Source organism: Staurois parvus, unplaced genomic scaffold, assembly GCF_062004578.1.
Source record: "Staurois parvus isolate SC_StPar_1 unplaced genomic scaffold, SC_StPar_1.0 ptg000087l, whole genome shotgun sequence".
In the NCBI taxonomy this organism is placed as follows: domain Eukaryota; kingdom Metazoa; phylum Chordata; class Amphibia; order Anura; family Ranidae; genus Staurois; species Staurois parvus.
The window spans coordinates 10509839-10531369 of NW_028317883.1; the positions used below are offsets into that span (position 1 = coordinate 10509839).

At 40.4% G+C, this 21531-nt stretch overlaps 1 protein-coding gene across 1 annotated transcript in view; it reads left to right on the forward strand.

Annotated features, from left to right (window-relative positions):
* The first annotated feature begins 18278 nt into the window (after positions 1–18278).
* Positions 18279–21531, forward strand: part of LOC149468421 (uncharacterized) — a 90377-nt gene continuing 87124 nt past the window's right edge. The window contains exon 1 of the mRNA XM_089670234.1: positions 18279–18463. Coding sequence (XP_089526360.1) covers positions 18293–18463 — 171 coding nt within the window. The 5' untranslated portion in view covers positions 18279–18292. The remainder of the gene's footprint in view (positions 18464–21531) is intronic.

The following is a 21531-nucleotide window of genomic DNA, read 5'->3' on the forward strand; positions in this document are numbered from 1 at the left end:
CTTTAGACAGCAGTATTGTCAGTCTGGAGAGGAGGTAGTGTTTGATGTACTAGCAGATTTAGATGGACTTGACAAGCATAAATATAATAATAAATCTAAACTCTAGTTAACAATTTTTAGGCAGTTACAGCAACAGGTTTTTTTTTTTTTTTATCTGTGGGATAAAGGTTTCATATCAGTGTATAAAATCTGATCGTTGTAAGCACCCCTGTCAGCGTTAAATGAGTTGTCTTAACCCTCTAACTGCACTTTTGCTTGACAGCTTAGCCTGTTCAAGGAAGTTGAGAAATAGATTAAAGCTGACCATACACTGTTTTTTTTTTTTATTCAACCAGTAGGCTGAAAGAAAAAAAATAATAAAAACTGATAGATTCCTCCATCCACAAAAGTGTGGTGGATGGAGGAATTCTTCCCAGCACATTGTGTTCTTACAGCGGCACCTGCAGCTGTCAGAATTTACTGATCAGTGGCTGTAGCCGATTGGCCGCAGCTGCTGTTCAAGAAAGGTTTTCCAATATGACGCCATCATAGCCAGGCCATTCAAATGGCTGCACAGACTCAACCCAGGAGGAAGACTGGGAGAGGATGGAAGCACCCATGACAAGCAGGCGTGCTAACAGTGCAGTGTTTGAGGGCATCACTTGACAGGTAAGTCTTCCATAATTTGCTAATATATGGTGCATACTAGCACATTATGTCTAACCCCCTGAGTGGGTCATTTAATAAAAAAGGATTGGTAAGCTGCAGTATAATACATTTTTGTTTTTTGGGTTTATTACCATTTTAAGTCTCCTTTCTCTGGTATAAAATTATGTATGTTGCAATTTTACTGTTATGTGCCAAAGTTCCATAATCTTTTCTCTAGAATTAGGCAGGTCCCCTCAGTAGATGATCTATTTTACCTTATTTAGCCCATTGTTCCATTTAAGTCTGACATTCCTGATCTAGTCAATCTGACGAATGAGAGTAATCAAGCTATATAGATACCATACCTCTAAAGCACATGTGCTGGAATGGGAGGATAATATGGTGAATTGTTTGGGCATAAAACAACTTTTCTAAAACCACAGATATATGATATTCTGTATACAGACATGCATTTTAGAAAGTCATGCTTCTATTTTCTGAATTGGTAGGGTACCTAAATGCCCTAATAATGTTTCTGTTTACATTTATAGCAATTTCGATAAGAAATGCAAATTAATCCATCTTTTGGGAGGGGTTATGAGGAATGGTCCTCCCCACACAGGATATGGCACTAAACCTGTAGGTAAATATGAGACCCAGAACCTTCACTAAGTGGAAGAGTGGTTTTGATTAGTAACGTAGCACGGGTTGTCAGCGCCCGGGGCAAGGTAAATAATTTGAACCCCCTAACCTGTGCAATGTTAGCACTCCCGTAGACCCTTCCACTAGTAATTGGTCGGCATTGCAGTGTTGTTTTTAAGCTCCTCCTGCATTGGTGGTCAGTACCAGTGTTTTCTAACCACCCCATCCCAACTACTGATCAGTGTCTATTTTTTAACCCCACTGCACTGGTCATTTGTGCCAGTTTTGTTTTAAACAACCCCCCCAGTAATTAGTGCCTGTGTTTCTTAACACCCCACCACCTTGCACTAGTGGTCAGTGCCAGTGTTTTTTAACCTCCAAAATAGTGATCAGTGCCAATGTTTTAGCCCATCTCTTCACCAAGTATGATTTTATGGCAATCAGAAATGTTGTACCAGAGGTAACACTGAGCTGTTCTGGACAAATTGAAATGCTCTTTGATGCTTTTATGTCAGCACTAGTTTAACCTCTTCCCACCCGGCCAATGTACAAACGGCCAGGCGGGAGCTTCGCTGTTCTTACTAGATGTACCCGTACATGCCCTGTCAGAACTGTGGAAGCACTGATGCAGCACATCACAGAGCAGGAGATGGACTGTCTGGGGTAAAAGTGCACAGTATTGAGGTGGTTAATGTAAGAAACAAATAACTGTCACCTGGAAAGATATCACACATCTCCTCCCTGGCATAAATTTAGTTAACTGTAACACCTTGAAATGCTCCTTTGACCAGTGTGCCATTTCATGGGGCATTCCAGATATCTCTGTACTACTACACCTAGTGTGCCATGCCATGGGGCATTCCAGGACTCCAGGTACTACTACACCCAATGTGCCATTTCATGGGGCAGTCCAGATATCTAGGTACTACTACACCCAGTGTGCCATGCCATGGGGCATTCCAGGAGTCCAGGTACTACTACACCCAGTGTGCCATTTCATGGGACATTACAGATATCTAGGTACTACTACACCCAGTGTGCCATGCCATGGGGCATTCCAGTTACTACACTTAGCATGGCACGGAACAGAGCATTCCAGCAGTCCAGTTGATACTGCACCAAGCATGCCACACCATGGGGCATTAATGGTGTCCAGGTATTTCTGCACAAGCATGCCACACCATGGGGCATTCCTTGTGTCCAGGCACTACTGAACCCAGCATGTTACACCATGGTGCATTCCCTGTGACCAGGTGCTACTTCACCCAGCAAGCCATGGTTTGGAGCATTCTGGGACTTTTGGTCCCTCTGCAGTTGATAGATTTGACAAGTGTTACAAGAAGCAAGGCGTGAGCCAAGATCTGTGCCAGTTTGTGGACTAAGAACTGACACTGCAAGAAAGAAATGGTCCAGCTGTAATACCCCTCTACTACCCATCACATACTCCAGTACATGGCAGAGCGGAACAGTACAGTGCTGCAGAATAGATCTCCCATTCATCCTCCAGACTCCATAGATCCCAATGCACTTAGTGCTCTGCTCCTCACCTGCACACTGACTGGCAGTGGCACCTCAGCTCTCTCCGGGCATTGCTATGGAGATTATGATAGGCGACGCACACGCACAGTGCCAGCTTCATCTGACTTTGTCTGAGGGCTTCAGACTGAGGCTCAGAGTGAGTGCACAGCACACTCAATAGTTGGGACAGCAGGCACGGGACAAATTCTGTGCCCCTCTAGATGTCTAGATGTTGCACCTGGGAGACTTCTACCGATGCCCCCCCCACGCCACTGGGTTTGTTAATAAAGTTGGCAATAAAATAAAGTTGGCAGTGCCTCCACCCAGGTCAGGGCCTCTATGAGCAGAGGGGATTCCTTTCCTGGGGAATTAATCACTAACATAATTAAATTAATGGAGAGCAGATGAACTACTGAAACTAGCATATAACATTAACAATAACCATATAGATGCACCACAGTGTAGAAATATACAACATTTATATAAGAGGAGATTAATAACTGAATCTACATCCAATGTACACACAGGTATTATCAGCAAAGGGCCCCATAGGAGTCCTAGTGGAATTGTGCACATAAATCCTGGGTATGTATATTTATTAATAGATACATCTTATTGAATGTTTCAGCAAAGTCCAGTTGCAGGAGCCCCTGAGGATGATGCAGTGTCTGAAATTCTGCTGGAGACCAGAAGACAAGATCAACAGTCACAAGGGGCATCCTTAAGCTGTTGTTCAACTAGCCTGGAATGGTACTTCTCACCAGGAGAGACTGTGCTGTGGCACTGAAGCTCTGGAGTTAGCCTATTTACTCTGAGCTTTAGTCCCTCCCTGATAATGTAAAATAGTCTCCTCTGCTCCAGGATTTAGTAGCATAGACAGGACATATGGCTGGAACTTTCTCTCTATAGCTAGAGTCAGAAAGTGCATAAATACATTCATTTTTTTTACAGATATTTACAGATTCAGAGAGTAGAGGGCAGCAGACCCCTACACAAATTTTAGCTTCTTTGTTTTTACTTTGTGTACTTCTAAACCTAAGCATACATTTTGCTGTAGCACATAATGATTGAATTATGTTCTTGCAGGTCATGGTGAAATACATTGATGACTTTGAGGATCACATCATGAAAAGACTGTCAGGAGTAGACTCTGCCTATTGTAGGCTGGAATATGTGAGGCAACAGAATAAAATTCAAGCACTTCTGGCCAAGGTATAGATAGACCAATTATAGAAACTACAACATTTTTTAATAGTTAAATTATGTAAAAAGTTATTATTATGAAGGTAATTTATTCTTAGATCAATTGCTTGGAGCTTTCACTTTACATATACACATTGTTCTGTCCCCACTACATGTGTTGCCCTGTGGCGTGTATGCAGCTCGATAGACAGCTAAACCTTCCTGCTCTCCAATAAGCCAGACTATTTAAATCTTGATGCTTTATTGTAAAAAAAAGGGTTGAGGTGAAACTATGGGCAAACAGGCAATAGTACATACAATTAATGTATGAAAACAAAACATAATTGAGAAACAATCAGATAACAGCTACCATAAAGTCTCTTATACCAGCGATGCTATCTTAGAGCGAGAGGATAGGTGTTCTCCAGGAAGATATGCCAGGGTAAGTTCCTTCAAGTGCTCATGAGTTCTTAAAATGGATACAGAACTCCCAGCATACTTTGTTCCTACTTCACTGGGAGGAGCATGAGAGATTCTTAAAGAAAGACTAGTTAAGAACTACTCTTCAAACAAGATACTTAAACATCAAACAGGAGCCATCTTGCGGCCAATGTTCAGTACTGTATTCTACAGAACAAAACAGCACTTAGTGCTTCAGATAGAGAGGTTTCCATCTTCAGATTTTTCTCCCTGCTTCTTGGAAGCAGCACACACATCACTTATCCTTATCCAACAAGAAGCTTTAATATGAGTGCTTTACATTTGATGCAGTTATGTCTATTATTTATAGGAAAATGTATTACCACTGACATTGATGATCTACTGAAAAGACATTTCTGACCTACAGTATCAAACGATAGAAGAGAAACATAGTTGCAGCTATGTTTAGCCCAGTTAAATGCTTTACTCAGTGGAAGGCTATCATTTGCAATAAAGTTATTTTTGTCTTAGTCATATTTGTTAGGGGCGTCACCTCTTTATACAAACCCACAAAGATCATACTGGGATGTGACCAGGAAAGACCGCAGACATATTGGACAAATGTTGATTCCTATGTTGAAACACCTAATGAAAGTCATGGAAGGAAATAAAAAGTCTACATCATTGACAGAGGGACAGCCACCTGTATCAGGTATGCCAAGTACTATTCCCAAATCATCATAACACATCAGCTGCTGCAGCAATGTAGACCAAATAGACCAAATTTGATGTTCTCTATAATCAAGGCAGTTTGCCAGGCACACATATTAGTGAAAACACATTTGTTTAAGTTATGTGTTGAATACATTCCTCAAATATATTATTGCATAGAAGCACACAAGTACATGAATCTGTCTTGATATCAAATCTCTTGAACAGCAATATTCAGGAACATAATGGCTCTGAGCTATTCAGAGCTTTATTGTTTTGCTCTTTCATTGTACCCTCACATGCTGGGCAGGTCCTGGAACAGATTGTGTTTCTGAGTTGCAGTGTAGCCTGCAAGGAGATCAAAGCTATTGTGTTGTCTGACTGAGATGCTTCGATTCCAAGACTGGATTAACAGTGTTGCAAATCATTTGTTGGGTAAATCCGTTCACATATAAGTAATTAATTTTTCATGAATAGGTATAAAACAAAGTGGCTCTCTAATCAAGTGTACCTATAACAGCATTATAGACAGAGAGATGACAGCATCACATTGACCCAAATGATATTACCACTTTGCTTCAATCTAAAAAAGTTACAATTGAATTAATCTTCCACCCATTCTTCTACTAAAATATTTTATGACATTTCACTTTCAAATTACTGTTCCAACTCTCAGCTCAATTGGCTGACAGCAACTTGCTAACTTTACAAAGTGAATTGTGGGAATAATTCTGAACTTTTGTTTATGGGATAGGATTTTTTTCTGATGCCATATGAACATTAGGTTACGTGGTGTATTACCCTATATTTTCTTAGAATTCTATTAATACAATTTTAACACTGCAAAAGGGTTATAGAACTAAAAAAACTTGTGTACCATAATATTCCAGGGTATTCTTCAAGGAGCACTCTAAAAGCATCAGCTGCCAATTCAGACAATCTTCAGGTGTTATCCAGTGCTGCCAAAAAGCCCAAACATACAACAAAGTTTCCTATGTTTGACAGCACAGACACTCATAGACATCAAGGCTATTTGTTAAGGTAAGTGAATAATTTGTAAGGACATTCATATTTTCCACCATTTCTTATTAGGAAAAAAATACTATTTCCTATTATATAAATATTTCCTATTAAAAAAAACTGTAATGTGCCTCAGTTCTATAGTGTGATCATTAAAGTGGTTGTTGTAAAGCCTAAACATTTTTTATCTTAATGCATTCCTTGCTGAAGTTGCAGCCCTCACCTCTCCCCTATACTTGCTTAATCCCTCACTTGATACAGCGATGTGTGCATCTGCAGTGGCTCTCTCCTCTTCTCCCCACTCTCACAGGCTTGGCTGAGAGCAGTGGAAGCCATTGGTTTCTGTTGCTGTAAGTCATATCATGTGATGAGGGAGCTGGGGGCAGTCAATGGACACGTACAGCAGAGGCTTGGGATCGAGCACACAGGTGTGCTACAATAGGAAGGGGCTTTCTATGGTGGCACACAATGAAGAGAAGCCAAGAGTGGGACCCAAGAAGAAGAGGTTCGGGGCTACTCTGTGCAATTCCATTGCACATACCAGATAAGTATAAACCTGTTTGCTTTTTAAAAATACAGTTTAAGAATTTAGAATCACTTTGGGTTATCATACACAGAAAGGTTTCAGCTGGGTTCTAAAAAAACTTTGTACATCCAGTTTAATATTCTGGGCATAATTACACAGAAGTAGTGTAGCTTTTTTCCTTAACTGTTAACATTCCTTCAACAGTACTTTTGATTCCTAGATTTCAGCAAACAGATAATTATATCTGGAGCTTTATTTATACTTCCATGAGGTTTCTTTTTTTTTGTACATTTGGATGTAACATTTTATAATAACCTGGTTTTGACACACTCTGTCTTTATTAATATCTTTATTTAAATGTGATCTGCAAAAAAAGTACAATGGGCATCAATGCTCAAAGTGTCAGGAGGTAAATGTGCTCTCATTGGCCATAGTATTCAGGTATCTCCCTCATTCCTTCAGTGCAAACGTGAAATGGAGGATATAATGTGTCATCTGACAAAAGAATACATTTCTCCTGACATCTAAATTGGAGAATTACAGTTGACATGTAAGCTAAACAATGTTTAAATACAAGAGATGGGTTGGGTTTAAAAAACAATTTTATTTCGATTTTGGAGTTTTTCTGCTAAAATGCTTCTCTCTTGAATGCAAGTGATGCTTTTTTAATGCCTCTAAACATCTCTGCCTCTAAACTCCTACAGTATCTGTGCACACCTAGGCTAACATGGAGGAGCGTTTAGAGACAAAAAAAATTTAACAGGTACAACAGGTGTTTTTGAGCTCAAGTGTGCACGAAGGCCTCATTCTGCATCTTCCACTATCTACTACTGATGTTTCTAATGTTATATGTGTTGAAGCTCATTGTTTTATTTGTTTAGGTTTCTCATTGAGAAGCAAGCAAGTGAACTGGTCCATCTGGAGTGCATGTTGTTGAGTGAAGAGATGAGCAGAATCTGGAATTTTTATGAATTTTACAAAGTAAAAACAAACTCTTGGACCTTAGCTCCTCAAGATATAGATAACCAGGTTATCATTCAGCAATACTTTATACAACTTATAACACAAAAAAATGTATCTTGAACACCTAAGAGATGATTTACACTGGCATAGAAACCTACAGAGACAGTACACTGTATGTGCCATCTTTTAGCAGACGTTGCAGTAATTTTTAAATAACATTCATATCAATCAAACCTGTATTAAACCCAAATCCAAAAATGTAAAATGTTGAAACTTACCAATCATTAGATGTGTTGGGTGCATTAGTTTTCTTTTTTATTTTTTTCCCCCTGATTTTAGTTTTTTCCCTCTGATCACCTGGTGATCTGAATAGTAACACAGCTCAAATATGAAAGTGCCCCCACAGGGGCAGAGCAGACAACAGCATTGTTAATTTGCAGGGAGGGGAGTGGTAGATGGACTAACAAATGTAAATACTCTAACAAACTGAAGTCAGACTCCAGCTCACACAAGCAGTTACAGCAACAGTTTTTTTCTCTTTTGGGATAAAGGTTTTACATGATTAAGTAAAGGTTGATCATTGTAAGGTAAGCACTCATGTCCGTGGTAAATGGTTTTTCTGAAAACTCTTAACTGATACATTTGCAGGAGAGCTTGCTTTGTTGAAAAACAACAAACTTACTGGCAAGATCACCAGGTGAAAATAAGGGAAACATCTAAGAATTGGTAAGCTGCAATTTAGTAAATGTTTGCTTTAGAGTTTATTACCAATTTAAGTATCTGTTCACACTACTGCGACCAGAAAGGTGTGCAACTTACAGTGTGACTTTGCCAGACGACTTCCTGGCTATGTGAGTACTTCTTTGATGCGACTTGATGCGACTTTGAATCAACTTTCAGGAAATGCCTGGGTACTCTTCCTGTAATGCCGGTTCCAAATCACATCAATATAGACAAGCATCCAACTTGAGAGGCGATTTCCATTAAAGTCTATGGGCACAAGTCTGATAGAAGTCGCCTTTTTTAAAGTCAGAGTGATTTCAGTAGTGCTAATTAAGACAGCTCTCATTGACTAACATGGGATTTCACATATCATGCAACTTGGGGTCTCACAAGATGGATCCCAAGTGGCGGCAGTGTAGACCGAGCCTAAGGATGACAGAAATGCAGCTCTATGTTTAGATATTTATGTTGTACTAGACACAACCTAAAATTCACAAAACTACCAGCCTAAATGTTCTTTGTAAAGATATCTTACCTTTTAGATGTTTCCCAGAAGGGGTGTCAAGACTGACTGTAAAATTTTTTGAACATTGTTAGAGTGAGTCTGTCCCAAGTCTGTCCTCATTAACATACAATGCAAGAAGCCCAGCCTCTATACCTTTAACACTTTGTTAGGAAGATCAGTCTTCAAATCTAGTTACAACTGATAATGAAAATCTGCTTGCACAGTACAGACAATATTAAAGCCCAATTCTGATCCCTTGCAGTACGGTTGTGCCTGTGGTGCAAGGCTTAGTTACTTGTTTTAATCTAGGAATCTAGGGGAATAAAAAAAGAAGATTTACTTACCCAATTCTCTGCTCCACACCACAGCTAGATCATTGCCCGCAGCTTTTTATCCTCAATGCTCCAGTAGTCTAGGGTCCTGACATCATCAAAGCCAAAGTAGAGTTCATAACCCTGCACTGGACAGTATGTCACCCATTTCAGTCCACTGCCGGAGCAAGGGGGAGCACCTTTTTCAGGTAGAACAGAGAATGAGGTAAGTAAGTTTCTCTTCTACCCTAGAGAAAACAAGCTATTACCCCCTGCAGTGCAAGCACAGCCCCACTACAAGGTATAATTTGTTGAGTTGCCTGGTGGCTTTAAGTATGTCAAACACAGTTGCCCAGCCCCCTCATGAACAAACAGAACTACCTAGGATTTTAATTGGTTGAGGGTCCAGAGCAGTTAAACAGAGGTAAGTTGCAATTTCTTAAATTTTTTTATTAATAATGCTATTTAAATGGGGACATGTAACAAATTTAAAGTTGTATTATCCCAATTTGACTGCAAAAGTTGAAATACACTCCTGATAGTTCCAGATAACCTATATGTTTCTTGAAACCTCATTAGTGTGAAATTTACACAGTCCTCTACTATATGGCATCACTTCCATAGAATAGTCTGCATAAAACTTTATAGCAGATGTAAATTATCACCAAAGTTAGTGAGTTTGTTGTGATTTTTCTTTTACAAGAAACATTACTTTATCTTTTTTTTTTTTAATTAAGCACCTGAAAAATGACACAGAAATGAATATGAATGTAGAGTGGAAAAAACTGATTGAGGAGTTAATGGAGACACATAGAACAGCTCTCAAAGCTCTATATGAGAAGCATCAAGAGGAAGTAAAAAGTATGGGACTTAATCCAAACACAGTGATACCCGAGACCTACTTTAACAGAGATGTTAAGGCTGCTATTTCACAGCTGGCTATGGAAATACTCACAGCGTATCAACAGCTTCTTTCTGACAAATCCCAGGTACTGATTATTCAGCAGAAGTAAAGGAGTTGGATAATAAAATAATAAGAAAAATGGAGCTTGATATTAATAAATAGACTATTTTATTTAATTATGTTTTGGATTAATGGAAATGTATTTATAGTGATTGTAACCTTAATTTTTTGTTTTTTTTTAAATAACAATACTCACCTGATCTGTGCAATGCTTTTGCACAGAGCAGCCTCGAATCTCCTCTTCTGGGGTCCTCCACTGACACTTCTCCAAGTGCCCCCATAGCAAGCCCCTTGTTTGGGGGTACTCATGCAAGCTCTCTCCCAAGCCCTCTCTTAGGGAACATGCAGAGCTCTGTTCATCCCACCCTCACCTATCTTCACTGCTGTGATTGACTACAGCAGGAGCTATTGATTCCGACTGCTGTTTATAGGCCAATGAGGAGAGAAAGAGCCAAGAGAGTTGCTGCTCTCCTGCACATCGCTGGATTGAGATCAAGCTCAGGTAAGCTAGGGGGACAGCAGATCACAGAAGGTTTCTGATGATCAATGAATAAAACATTCTAGCTTTACAGTTACCTTAATTATTTTGGGATGTGGTGACAGTCCAAAGTAGGTAAAGAAATTAAGCCAATGTGAATTCTTTAAAAAAAAATTGGGGGCCATTAACAAAATTGCCTGTACTATTTTAAAGGCACAGAAAACTGGTGTGAGTAGTGTGTGTCACATTTACACAGCAGAACGACCTGTGTTAGGGTAAAACAGAAACTGGCATGGGATCCGCACTTGATTAAAAACTGGATAGTGGTAATTCTCTGTATAGAAAACTGCCACAGATCCCTACCAGATTGGACTTGGCCTGCGAGATGTGAACTGTCTCCCAGTAACCTTGCAGACAACCCACATGCCTCTCTGCCCGTGTTCTGAATACACTACATGGGCAGAGCCTGCACCCATATATGCCCAAATGTTAACCATGGCATACACAGGATTAATGGCCTTCCTCCTCCCTTCCATTCTCAGCTGAGCAAGGGGGAGTGGGCACAGGCAGCTCTTCTGCTCTCTAAGCCATGTATGGCAAAGACACGGAATAGAAAACAGAGGAGATTGCTCCTAATTAACAAATGGACTTGCAGTCTTTGTTAATTAGGAGCAGGATCTGCTCTATTTTCTCAGTTTAGGAAAAATGGCACAGACTTTATGCATACTCAATTTATTTTTAATTTCCCTATTGTTCTTTAAATTAAAACCTGTGTTTTTAGAAGTTTTTACATATTAAAGCATTAGTAAACCTGCCAAAAAAAAAATCTGGGCCCTTTCCAGTTTATACCATAATGTGCTAGTATGAATCACATACTAGCACATTATATGTTATCTTTGCCAGGGCTTCCATCTTCACCTTGCCTTCCATTCAGAACAGTTTGAAAGGGTGGGCCACAATGATGTCACTCCCTCGCATGCTAGCGAGAGCTACAGTCACAGCTTGGTGCTCTGCATTCCATGGCATACTGTGTGGTCCTGAATGCAGAGCACCACTACACATGCCATGCCAATGCAAATATCTCCTAAACAGTGCATGTTTCAGAGATATTCATTGTATCTACAGGCAAGCTTGATTTTAAACTTACCTGTAGGTACCAGTCCACCCAGAGAGTTAACTAACACTTTAATTTACAAAGTAATACATTTTTTTGATAATATTTTAAGTAGCAAAATAGATTTTGGTGGCAGAAGCTCATTTTAACCTTTTGTGTTTTCCAGGAAATGTCTGCAACAGAAAGCAAATTATTTACAGATAATAAAGATTCCCAAAATTTACTTTTACAGACCATATCTGCAAAGTTTGTAAGACAAGAGTTGCTTATCCAAATTCACATGTATAATATGCTCGACAACTATGCTGGGATCCAGGTGAATATGTTTAACAAACTTAACTGTTTAACTCTGAATTCACAAATATTTGTGAGAGATTATTTTTCATGTTTTTATATGTCAAAAATGTAGGAAAATCCAATTTTGCACCTCTATTGTCTTCTATCCTAAAATAATAACACTTTTTATATAGTCAGGCAACCCAAAGTGGTATGTTAGTTTATAGGTGGAGCCTAGTAATCTTTATAATAGCAAAAGAATGTGTTCTGATCTAGGATCTCTAATTCAGATCTCACTATAGTGTCCCCAAGCAATAAAATAAATGTCAATGTATTATTTATATATATTTAGGGGAAGTAAATTATTAGAAAGAAATTCCAACCTAGCCTACAGAATTTTCCTCCAGGAGAAGATCTTTCAAGGTTACAATGTCTACATGTTTTGGCCTGTTAATAAAGGACATACACAGTCCTGAGCTTGTGTTTGCACTGCTCCTATAAACTGCATCCCTACAAGCGATACCTGGCATATAATAAAGAATTCTACTGATCACACTGAAAGGCAGGTAGGAATGGGGTATCATATGACACAGCTTTCCCAGCCACGTGCTGCACTATCTATAGTCATTGGCAAAACTGTGAGGAATGAATGAATGCAACTTGATCTATCTATAAAATTTAGTACACTAGTATAACTACTGGCCTACTGATAGGTGGCACTGATAGGCAGCACTGATGGGCACTGTTGGTGGCACTGATAGCTGGCACTGATAGCACTGATAGGTGGCACTGATGGGTACTGATAGACTGCACTGATGAGGAGGCACTGATAGGTGGAACTGATTGGCACGGATAGGTGGCCTTGAAGGGTACTGATAGATTGCAATGATGGGGAAGCACTCATAGGCCGCACTGATTGGCACTGATAGGCAGCAGTGATGGGCACTGATAGGTGGCAGCGATGGGCACAGATAGGCAGCACTGACTGGCATGATAGGTGGCACTGATGGGTACTGATAGACTGCACTGATGAGGAGGCAATGATGGGCATTGACAGGCATCACTAATAGGTACTGAACATCATCTCTGATGGGCACTGATCAGTGGCATTGATGGGCACTGATAGGGCTTCACTAATAATCAGGGCACTGATGATCAGTGCTCTGCTGATCAATGTAGATGTCCTCTCTGAGGAATGCCGCTTACTGGCTCTCCTCTCCTCATGCGCTGTCAGTGTGAGGAGAACACTGTTGATAACCAGCATTTGCTGTTTACATGTGATCAGCTGTGATTGGACACAGCTGATTACATATTAGAGGCTACGTCAGTGGCTCTTTACCACGATTGCTGATCTGCTGTGTCTGAAGGGGGCACATGTGCGCAGCTAGAATGTGAGGACGTCATATGACATCCTCCCAGAACAAGAGCTCTGTTCATCATTTCTCTATATGCCACGTGGGAGGGGGTTAAAAAAAATGTGTAAAGGAATTTTGTTACTAACAAATACAAATGCTGAAAATGTAAATGTTTTGCCATTTAGTGAAATTGCTGGCTGCAGATGTAAACTGCAAATTTTGATTTGATGAAGTGACAAAATTGTTTGTGTCATAATGATATACACTAAATAAATATTTTCCTTACTGTATATTTTTAGTAGGGTTGGGGTGGAGGTAGGTTGTTCAAAACTGTACATTTTAGACATAGCTTTCATTTTTACAAAGAACATGCATTAAATATTGCATACATTTATTGAAGGGCACTATTATTGTAAACTTTAGGGTGGTAATATTACTATAAAAATAAATATGTATTTATGAAACTTTGTGCATGTTGAAAGACCTATTTTTAACTTACATTTATAAATTCAAATGGATAACATACTGAGACAGTGCTGAAAAATAGAAATTGGCCTGGTCATTAAAATGGTAAATTTGGTAAATTGGTATGCAATAAACTCTTTTATTGTTATAAGTTAATTAACATTTTGTGGAAAGAGCTGTAATTCTTTACCAACTTTATTGTTTTTTTTAACCACATCCGTATATCTAGAAAAATGGTGGTGACATTATAATATACTTACTTATTCTATTTACCTTTTCTTTAAGCAGATCAGGAACTGTGCTGAAGAAGTACAGAAGATCATGTCCAAATTACCCTGCATGTCTTATTCTGCAAAAACAGCTGCAGAAGAAGCTGCAGACATAATGGAAAAGGAGTATGTAGAAAAGCTGATAAATTTCTTGAAGAAATCATACAATGAAAAACAGAATCAGCTACCTCTGGCTGAAATGAAGTCTCAGCTAAAAGAAGAGCATTGTGCATTAACAGAAAAATTGGTAAGCATTGCCACCATTTCTACATTACAGTTACCTTCCTGATGTTTTCTTACATTCTTATACTTATTATTGACAGTATTACTATGTTGTCATTCATGAGTTAAATTTTAGCAGCAAATACTTCAGATGAGCAAACTTCTTAACACCCTCTCCCTGTATCCATTTAATCTTCCCATTTGGATTGTTTTCCACAAATGGTTTTTTAATGTGTTACAAAGTTTATAAATGTTGAACACCAAAAAAAAATCTGTTTTGGAGATCCACACATGTTCCATCTTTTTATGGCCTAAACATACATCAAAGTATGAATCAAAATTAAAATTATACAGAAAAAAACACTACAGAAGAAATGTTGACAATAAAAATATGGATAATTAAATATTTTAAGGTGATTAGTGTGTAAGTGTTTACATTTTTGAGTGCTAGGTGAGGGTTTTCTAATTAATGCTTAGTAAAGTTTCCCTTTTGGGGATGTATTAAGTTCCCTCCTGAGCATCTTGACAATAAAAGGTCTGACCTGTACATGATGCTGAATACAACTGAAAAAGCATCCTTAGTGCAGTTAAACACTCTGCCCATTGTAATTTTCTTTCATAATGTGAGTGGATAGGTAGAGCAGTGTCTCTTTTGTCTTCATTGTGACAGCTTAGCAGGAAAACCTCTGGACAACATGGTGTGTGTTTATGTTAGTGCAAATGCTGTCATGTGTGCATAAGGCTCCTCTAATGAAGTCACCTCCCAGGGACATAATGCATTAGGACGTAGCCTACTGACTGAAGTCATCACGCCAGGCCCACAAAGAAGTAGGTTACTCAGAAAAAAAAAAAAACAATTAAAACAAAAGAAAAACTCTGGTGATGTATGGCTTGCATAGATAAGATGGAGAAGTACAAGAGTGTGAGAAAAATGCCCATAAAAGAAACATACTGGAGTCTCCCACATGGGTCATAGTATGTAACTGAAACAAGAAAATAAACATAACTGTCAGGAATAGACTGGCCAGCAATGGTGGGACTCACCTGCCTTATGGGCTGCAGTACCAGGGCTGGCCAGCGGGTGCTCCCAGCAATCAGAGACTCAACCTTGCAGCCAACCAAACACCTGAAACTGCTTATACTGGTGTATTTAAGGGATGGCCAGACCTGCAGACTCTGCCTTGGTGTGTGTTTTTCCTGGGCCCTGTATCCTGCATCCTGCATCCTGTTCCTGTTCCTGTCTTGTTGCTGACCCTGCCTGATCTGGACCTCTGCTGACTTCTCCTGCTCTGACCCCGGCTCGTTCCTGACCATCCCTCTGCCTGACCCTCTGTACCACGCTGCCCGCTACCTGCTGAACCTGGCTTGTGACCCCGACCATTCTCCGCTTGCTCCCCCTGTACCTACCTGCCCGATTGATATTGACCTGGCCTGCCTGACGACGCTTGCATTGTATGTACTGTTATCTGTGGGTGGTTGGTTTGGTATGTTTGCACTGTGTTATGTTTTAGTATTGCACTGCGTTTATGTTTGTATTGTTAGTGTTAATAAATTATATTGTTTATAACATATCTGAAGTCTGCGTTTCCCTGCGTCAGTCACATACCTCTGGTCATACCCGGGAGCCCTGACAATAACTAATCATATAACACAACAGGGAATCAACAGGCATCAGTAAGTAAAAGGCAAAGTAGCTGTGGAACCCTCTCCTTGCCAATGTGTTGATACCCTAGTAATTGAGGGCAGCTTCTGTTACTGTAGGTGTCCTGATAAAAGAGGTAAGTTCAAGTTCACTAGCTGCTTCCAAACGTGGATGGAAGAAGAGCAGGCTTTTTTCAGTGTAATGCAATGGCTTTTGTGGCAAAAAATAACAACAAGCCAAAAAATGCCTGTTCCGCATTTGTGGGAACCAGGTCTTCAACGAGGCTGTGTTGGCATATTCTAGGTGAGGGAGTGAAGGAGGTCTGAGCAACAACATTAATATTGCCCACAATATTATTATAATAGTGGGAGACAGCAGGGCATGTCCAGAAGACATGACAAAAAATCTCCTTCTGGATGGTTACAGTGCCAGCAGGAGAAAGACATTGCTGGATCGAGTTTGTGAAGCCCTTGTGGTATAAAGAAGGCACTGTGCAAAATGTTAAATTGTATTAGATCATATCTTATGGACACAAGCTGTCTAAAGGGCCTGCCACAAATCTCCTCCCAATCCTCATTATCCAAGATGTGAATGTCCACCAGTCATTTGTGTCACAAATTAGAAAGCTTGGGAGTGGGGATTTCCAAGAAACGTTGAAATAAAGCAAAGGTCAGTTTCAGGAGGCAGTCCTCACAAAGCAGAAATTCTAGAGTAGAATGGGCCAAGTTATATGAGCCTGAGGAACTTGACATATGAAAGCATGTGAAATCTGCAGGTATCTAAAATGATAATGAGGGGGAATGTTGTGTTTTTGTGTATAGGCTATCAAAGAAGAGGAGGCTACCTTCCTCTACAATATGAGTGATGGATTTGATTTCCATTTTCACCTTGCATTGTGGGTCAAGGAGCAAATAGACGTAGGGCAGGGGTGGGGTGTTGCACAGGGGTGCAGACTCAAACCTAAGTCCCATGTTCCAAGCCTTATGTGTGGTCTGCCTAGATGGTATCAGGGCTTCTCTCCCTCTAGCATATTGGAGGGGCTATTAGTATATGGTTGAAGCCACCAATGAGCTCTTTAATAAATTCCCTTTAAATGGAGAGAACTTGATTGGTTTTTATTCTTGTGGGACACTGTGAAGAGAGCCTTGTGGATGCCACAGTTTAACAACTTCTGCTTGTAAACGTGTATGTTTCCATCATACGGTTGATTACAATTGAGTCTGTTTAGACCTCCTATAACTTAGAGGTCAATACCGAGGGGAGCAGATTCACAGAAGTGTGTGGTGGTGTTCACCTGGCACAGAGGAAGTTTATAAGATTTGTGCACCAGTATTTTTTCCACTTTATTTACAAACTGACACATAAGGCCAGTTGGATAGATGTAAAAATTTACGGATGGTTATACTCAGGATTTTGGTGACAAAAAGATTCTGAATAAAATGCTCCATAAAGACATTACATAAACATATGTAAAGAAGCATAAAGGTGTGCTAGTGTATAAGAAAATAAAATTCTTCTTCATAGCCAAAGTACTAATCGCTCTATTTTCATCTGTACACAGCTCTGTGCATGGTTCTCTAGACAACAATGCATCTAAATCCAGTGCAGTAAAAAACATGACATTTCTTACTGCCATTTGCAAAAGGCCTTAAAGACACTGGACTTGATTATGATTTTTATTTGCACAGAGTTTAAATGTTATATAGATCTATCTTATTTCTGTGTGGGTGTTACCTAGAGTATGCTGGCTTGCTATAAGCAAGGGTATTAGTATTTTGCTGTGTGATGATGTTTATTAGAATTTCATTTGCATTTAACTACACTTTCATTTAGGTTTATGAAATACGATAAGTTAAAGGTCCATATGCGTCCCTGAATTTCTGCTCTGAAATTCTTCCTGTACATCTTAGAAGTTAGTCTAACTAAACTCCTATTTGTAAGGCTTGGTTCACATTCCTGCGACTTAAGATCTGACTTGTGAGACCCAAAGTCACAGGACATATGAAATGCCATGTATCTCTGAGAGCCATTCCAATTGACACTATTGAAGTTGCTGCCACTTCAGAAAAGGTTCCTGCACTACTTTGATCTGACTTTGATACAGCTTCAGTGCCAGAAAATGTAGAAATCATATCAAAGCCAGATCCAAAGTTGCAGTAAAAATTGGTTTGGAGTCCGCTATTGTGAACCAAGCCTAAAAATTGTGCATTTCAGTTCTGCTAATTTTTTTATAAGGTAATTTGTGTTTTTTTTTATACAGTGGTTGTTGACTATAACACATCATTATCGGCTGTAAAAAGAGTAATTCTCCTACCTCTTTTTTTAGCTACATGAGAAAGATACATTATCATTAAAAGAGATGGCAAAGTGTTCAGAAAACAGATGTAAAATGGATTTTGCCATATGTTTTATGCTATGTCAAAGGCATTTGCGGCAGACTGTTATACTGCTACAAGAGTGCTTCAAGGCCCACAAACAAGATCAGGAGGAACTCTACAAGAAAGGCAACTTGCATGACACCACCAACACAGTAAGTTTCACCTATTATATAATGCAAGTTTTAGATTTTTTGTTGAATGAGTTTTCAGGGATCTACCATATCTGCTTACTCGAAAGCAAGATCAGCAAGAATAATACCATATGGGATATTTTGTTAGCTGAACATGTCAACCCTTATTTTATTAGTTAGGGCAACAGATTTGTGGCCACATATTTTCAAGTACAAACAATAGAAAAGGCGCCGGAACATGGAAACACTTGATTACTTCTTTATTGCATTACAGCTGTAAGTCCAAACATAGCAGAGATGCTAATGCATTTTGGCCATTTAGGCCTTATCCATAGCCATGGGGTATAAGTAAGGCCTTATTGGCTGAAACTCGTTAGCATTACTGTTATGTTTGGATTTACAGTCATTATACAACAAAATAATATTAAGGATTTGTTGCCATGTTCCATCCTAACTGGCTGCGGGTGGATGAAATTTGACTGCGGTAGCTTTTATTGCTGATATTTTCAAGTGCCTTGTACAAAAAATAAATCAAATACATTTGGCTTATGTGACGTGTAATACATCCCTGTTTCATTCTTGCAGATTTATCTAAATCAAATCTTACATAATAAAAAGAACACAATGAAACAAGGGGCAATACTATTGCCCCACACTCTCAACATTTTTTAAACCTTGGTTCCTGATTGTATGACCTTTCCCCAAATCCAGGCAGATTACTAGGGTTTCAATTTTTAACAGTTTTCACATAACTTTCTCCAAGGAGACTCACATTTTTCCATTTGAATCTACATGGAAAAATGGGAGCAAGATGTGGGAATCTTGTGTGGAAACCTTTATAAGTAGACCCCATTATGTGTGTATACATTTCAGTTACCCATGCTTATAGGATAGGTAATACATATTTTGCAGGATATTATATGGAATTTTCAGATTATGAAAGACTTGCATTTGTGGAAGTACCCATGTGTAATTTATATTGCAAACAGTATAAAGGCAACTCCGGAGATTTGTTTTAGCCTTTGAAAGAGGCAGGAAGAGTTGTACTATTAGGTTTTTGTTTATGTGTGTGACTACCTCATTTTCATGTGTGACTCCAAGAGGTGATAGGAAAAATGGGGAGCAGTGGCCATTACAAAAGGTTACAGACTGCATAAAAACATTGTCAGAAGACCTAACTCTTCCTACTTTATTTAAAATATTTTTTCCTGTGTAGAGCGATTTCATATCACTTCCTGTCCTGATGGGAGGTGAAAAAACATCTTTTTTAAAAAGAGCACAGACAGCAATAAAACCTAAAATAAATAGAAAAAAGTTCTCATCAGTTTGCTGCTCTATCTAAAACAAAATAAAACAATCATTCTGGCGTTGAGCTTTAACTCTTTCCCTGCCAATACTGTGTACCACAAAAATCCCTGATGCCTCCATAAAAAGGACATGTCACCTTGTGAAAGCCCCTTGTGATTATAGGTTGGGCCTTAGACGCAAAGGAAAAAAAATGTGGCTCACGCAACATGCTGTGCCTAAAAGGGGGCATAGTCTAAACATTTCAATGCTTGGCATTTTTACCCCCTTCTTGCCCAGGCGAATTTTCACCTTTCTGCGCTGTCGCATTTTGAATGACAATTGCGTGTCAATGCAACACTATACGCAAACAAGACGGTTAGCATTTTTTGAGACAGATGGAGCTTTCTTTTGGTGGTATTTAATCACCACTGGCTTTTTTTGGGGGGGGGGGGTTAATTTTTTGCTAAACAAATGAAAAAGACCAAAAATTAAAAAAAAAAATTCTTAGCTTCTGTTATAAAATTTTGCAAATAAGTAATTTTTCTCCTTCACTGATGTGCGCTGATGAGGCGGTACTGACGGGCACTGATAGGTGGCATTGATGGGCACTGTTAGATGGAACTGATGAGGAGGTGCTAGTAGGCAGCACTGATAGGCAATGATAGTCAGGTAAGTAGGGGAGGGGAGGTCTGGGGGTCTGAGGAGGAGAGTGGAGCTCTGGGGAGGAGAGGGGGCTCTGTAGGGGGTCTTAGGAGATGGGCAGTCTGGGGAGATTTGAGAAGGAGATGGTGGTCTGAGGAGGGGAGGGGAGGTCTGGAGGGGTCTGAAAAGGTGAGGGAGACTCTGAGGAGGAGGGGGGTCTGGGGAGGAGAGGGGAGGTCTTGGGGGTCTGAGGAGGAGAGAGGGGCTCTGAGTAGAGGTGGGGAGGTCTGATGGCCTGAGGAGGAGAGAAGGCTTCGTGGGGAGTTGGAGGAGTGGTGGGGTCTGGGGAGGAGGTGGGAGGTCTGAGGATCTGAGGAGAGGAGAGGATCTCTGGGGGGTCTGAAAAGGAAATGGGGGCCCTGAGGAGAAGGGGGATCTGAGGAGGAGAGGGGAGGTCTTGGGGGTCTGAGGAGGAGAGAGGGGCTCTGAGTAGAGGTGGGGAGGTCTGATGGCCTGAGGAGGAGAGAAGGCTTCGTGGGGAGTTGGAGGAGTGGTGGGGTCTGGGGAGGAGGTGGGAGGTCTGAGGATCTGAGGAGAGGAGAGGATCTCTGGGGGGTCTGAAAAGGAAATGGGGGCCCTGAGGAGAAGGGGGATCTGAGGAGGAGAGGGGAGGTCTTGGAGGTCTGAGGAGGAGAGAGGGGCTCTGAGTAGGGGAGGGGAGGCCTGGGGGGGGGGTCTGAGAAAGATAGGGGGGTATGAGGAGTACAGGGGTTCTGAGGAAGAGGTGGAAAATCTGGGGGATCTGAGGAGGAGAGGGGAGTCTGAGAAGGAGAGGGGGGCTGAGAGGGTCTAATGAGGAGAGAGGAGGTCTGGGGGAAGGTCTGAGGAGGAAAGGGGAGGTATGGGGGGGGTCTCAGGAGAAGAGGGGGTCTGAGTAGGAGAGTATAGAGGTCTGAGGGGTCTCAGAAGGAGAGGGAGGTCTGAGGGGTAGAGGGTTTCTGAGCAAGAGGTGGGAGGTCTGGGGGATCTGAGGAGGAGAGGGGAGTCTGGGGGGGGGGGGGTCTGAGGAGGAGAGGGGGGCTGAGAGGGTCTAACAAGGAGAGGGGAGGTCTGGGGGAGGGTCTGAGGAGGAAAGGGGAGGTATGGGGTTTCTCAGGAGA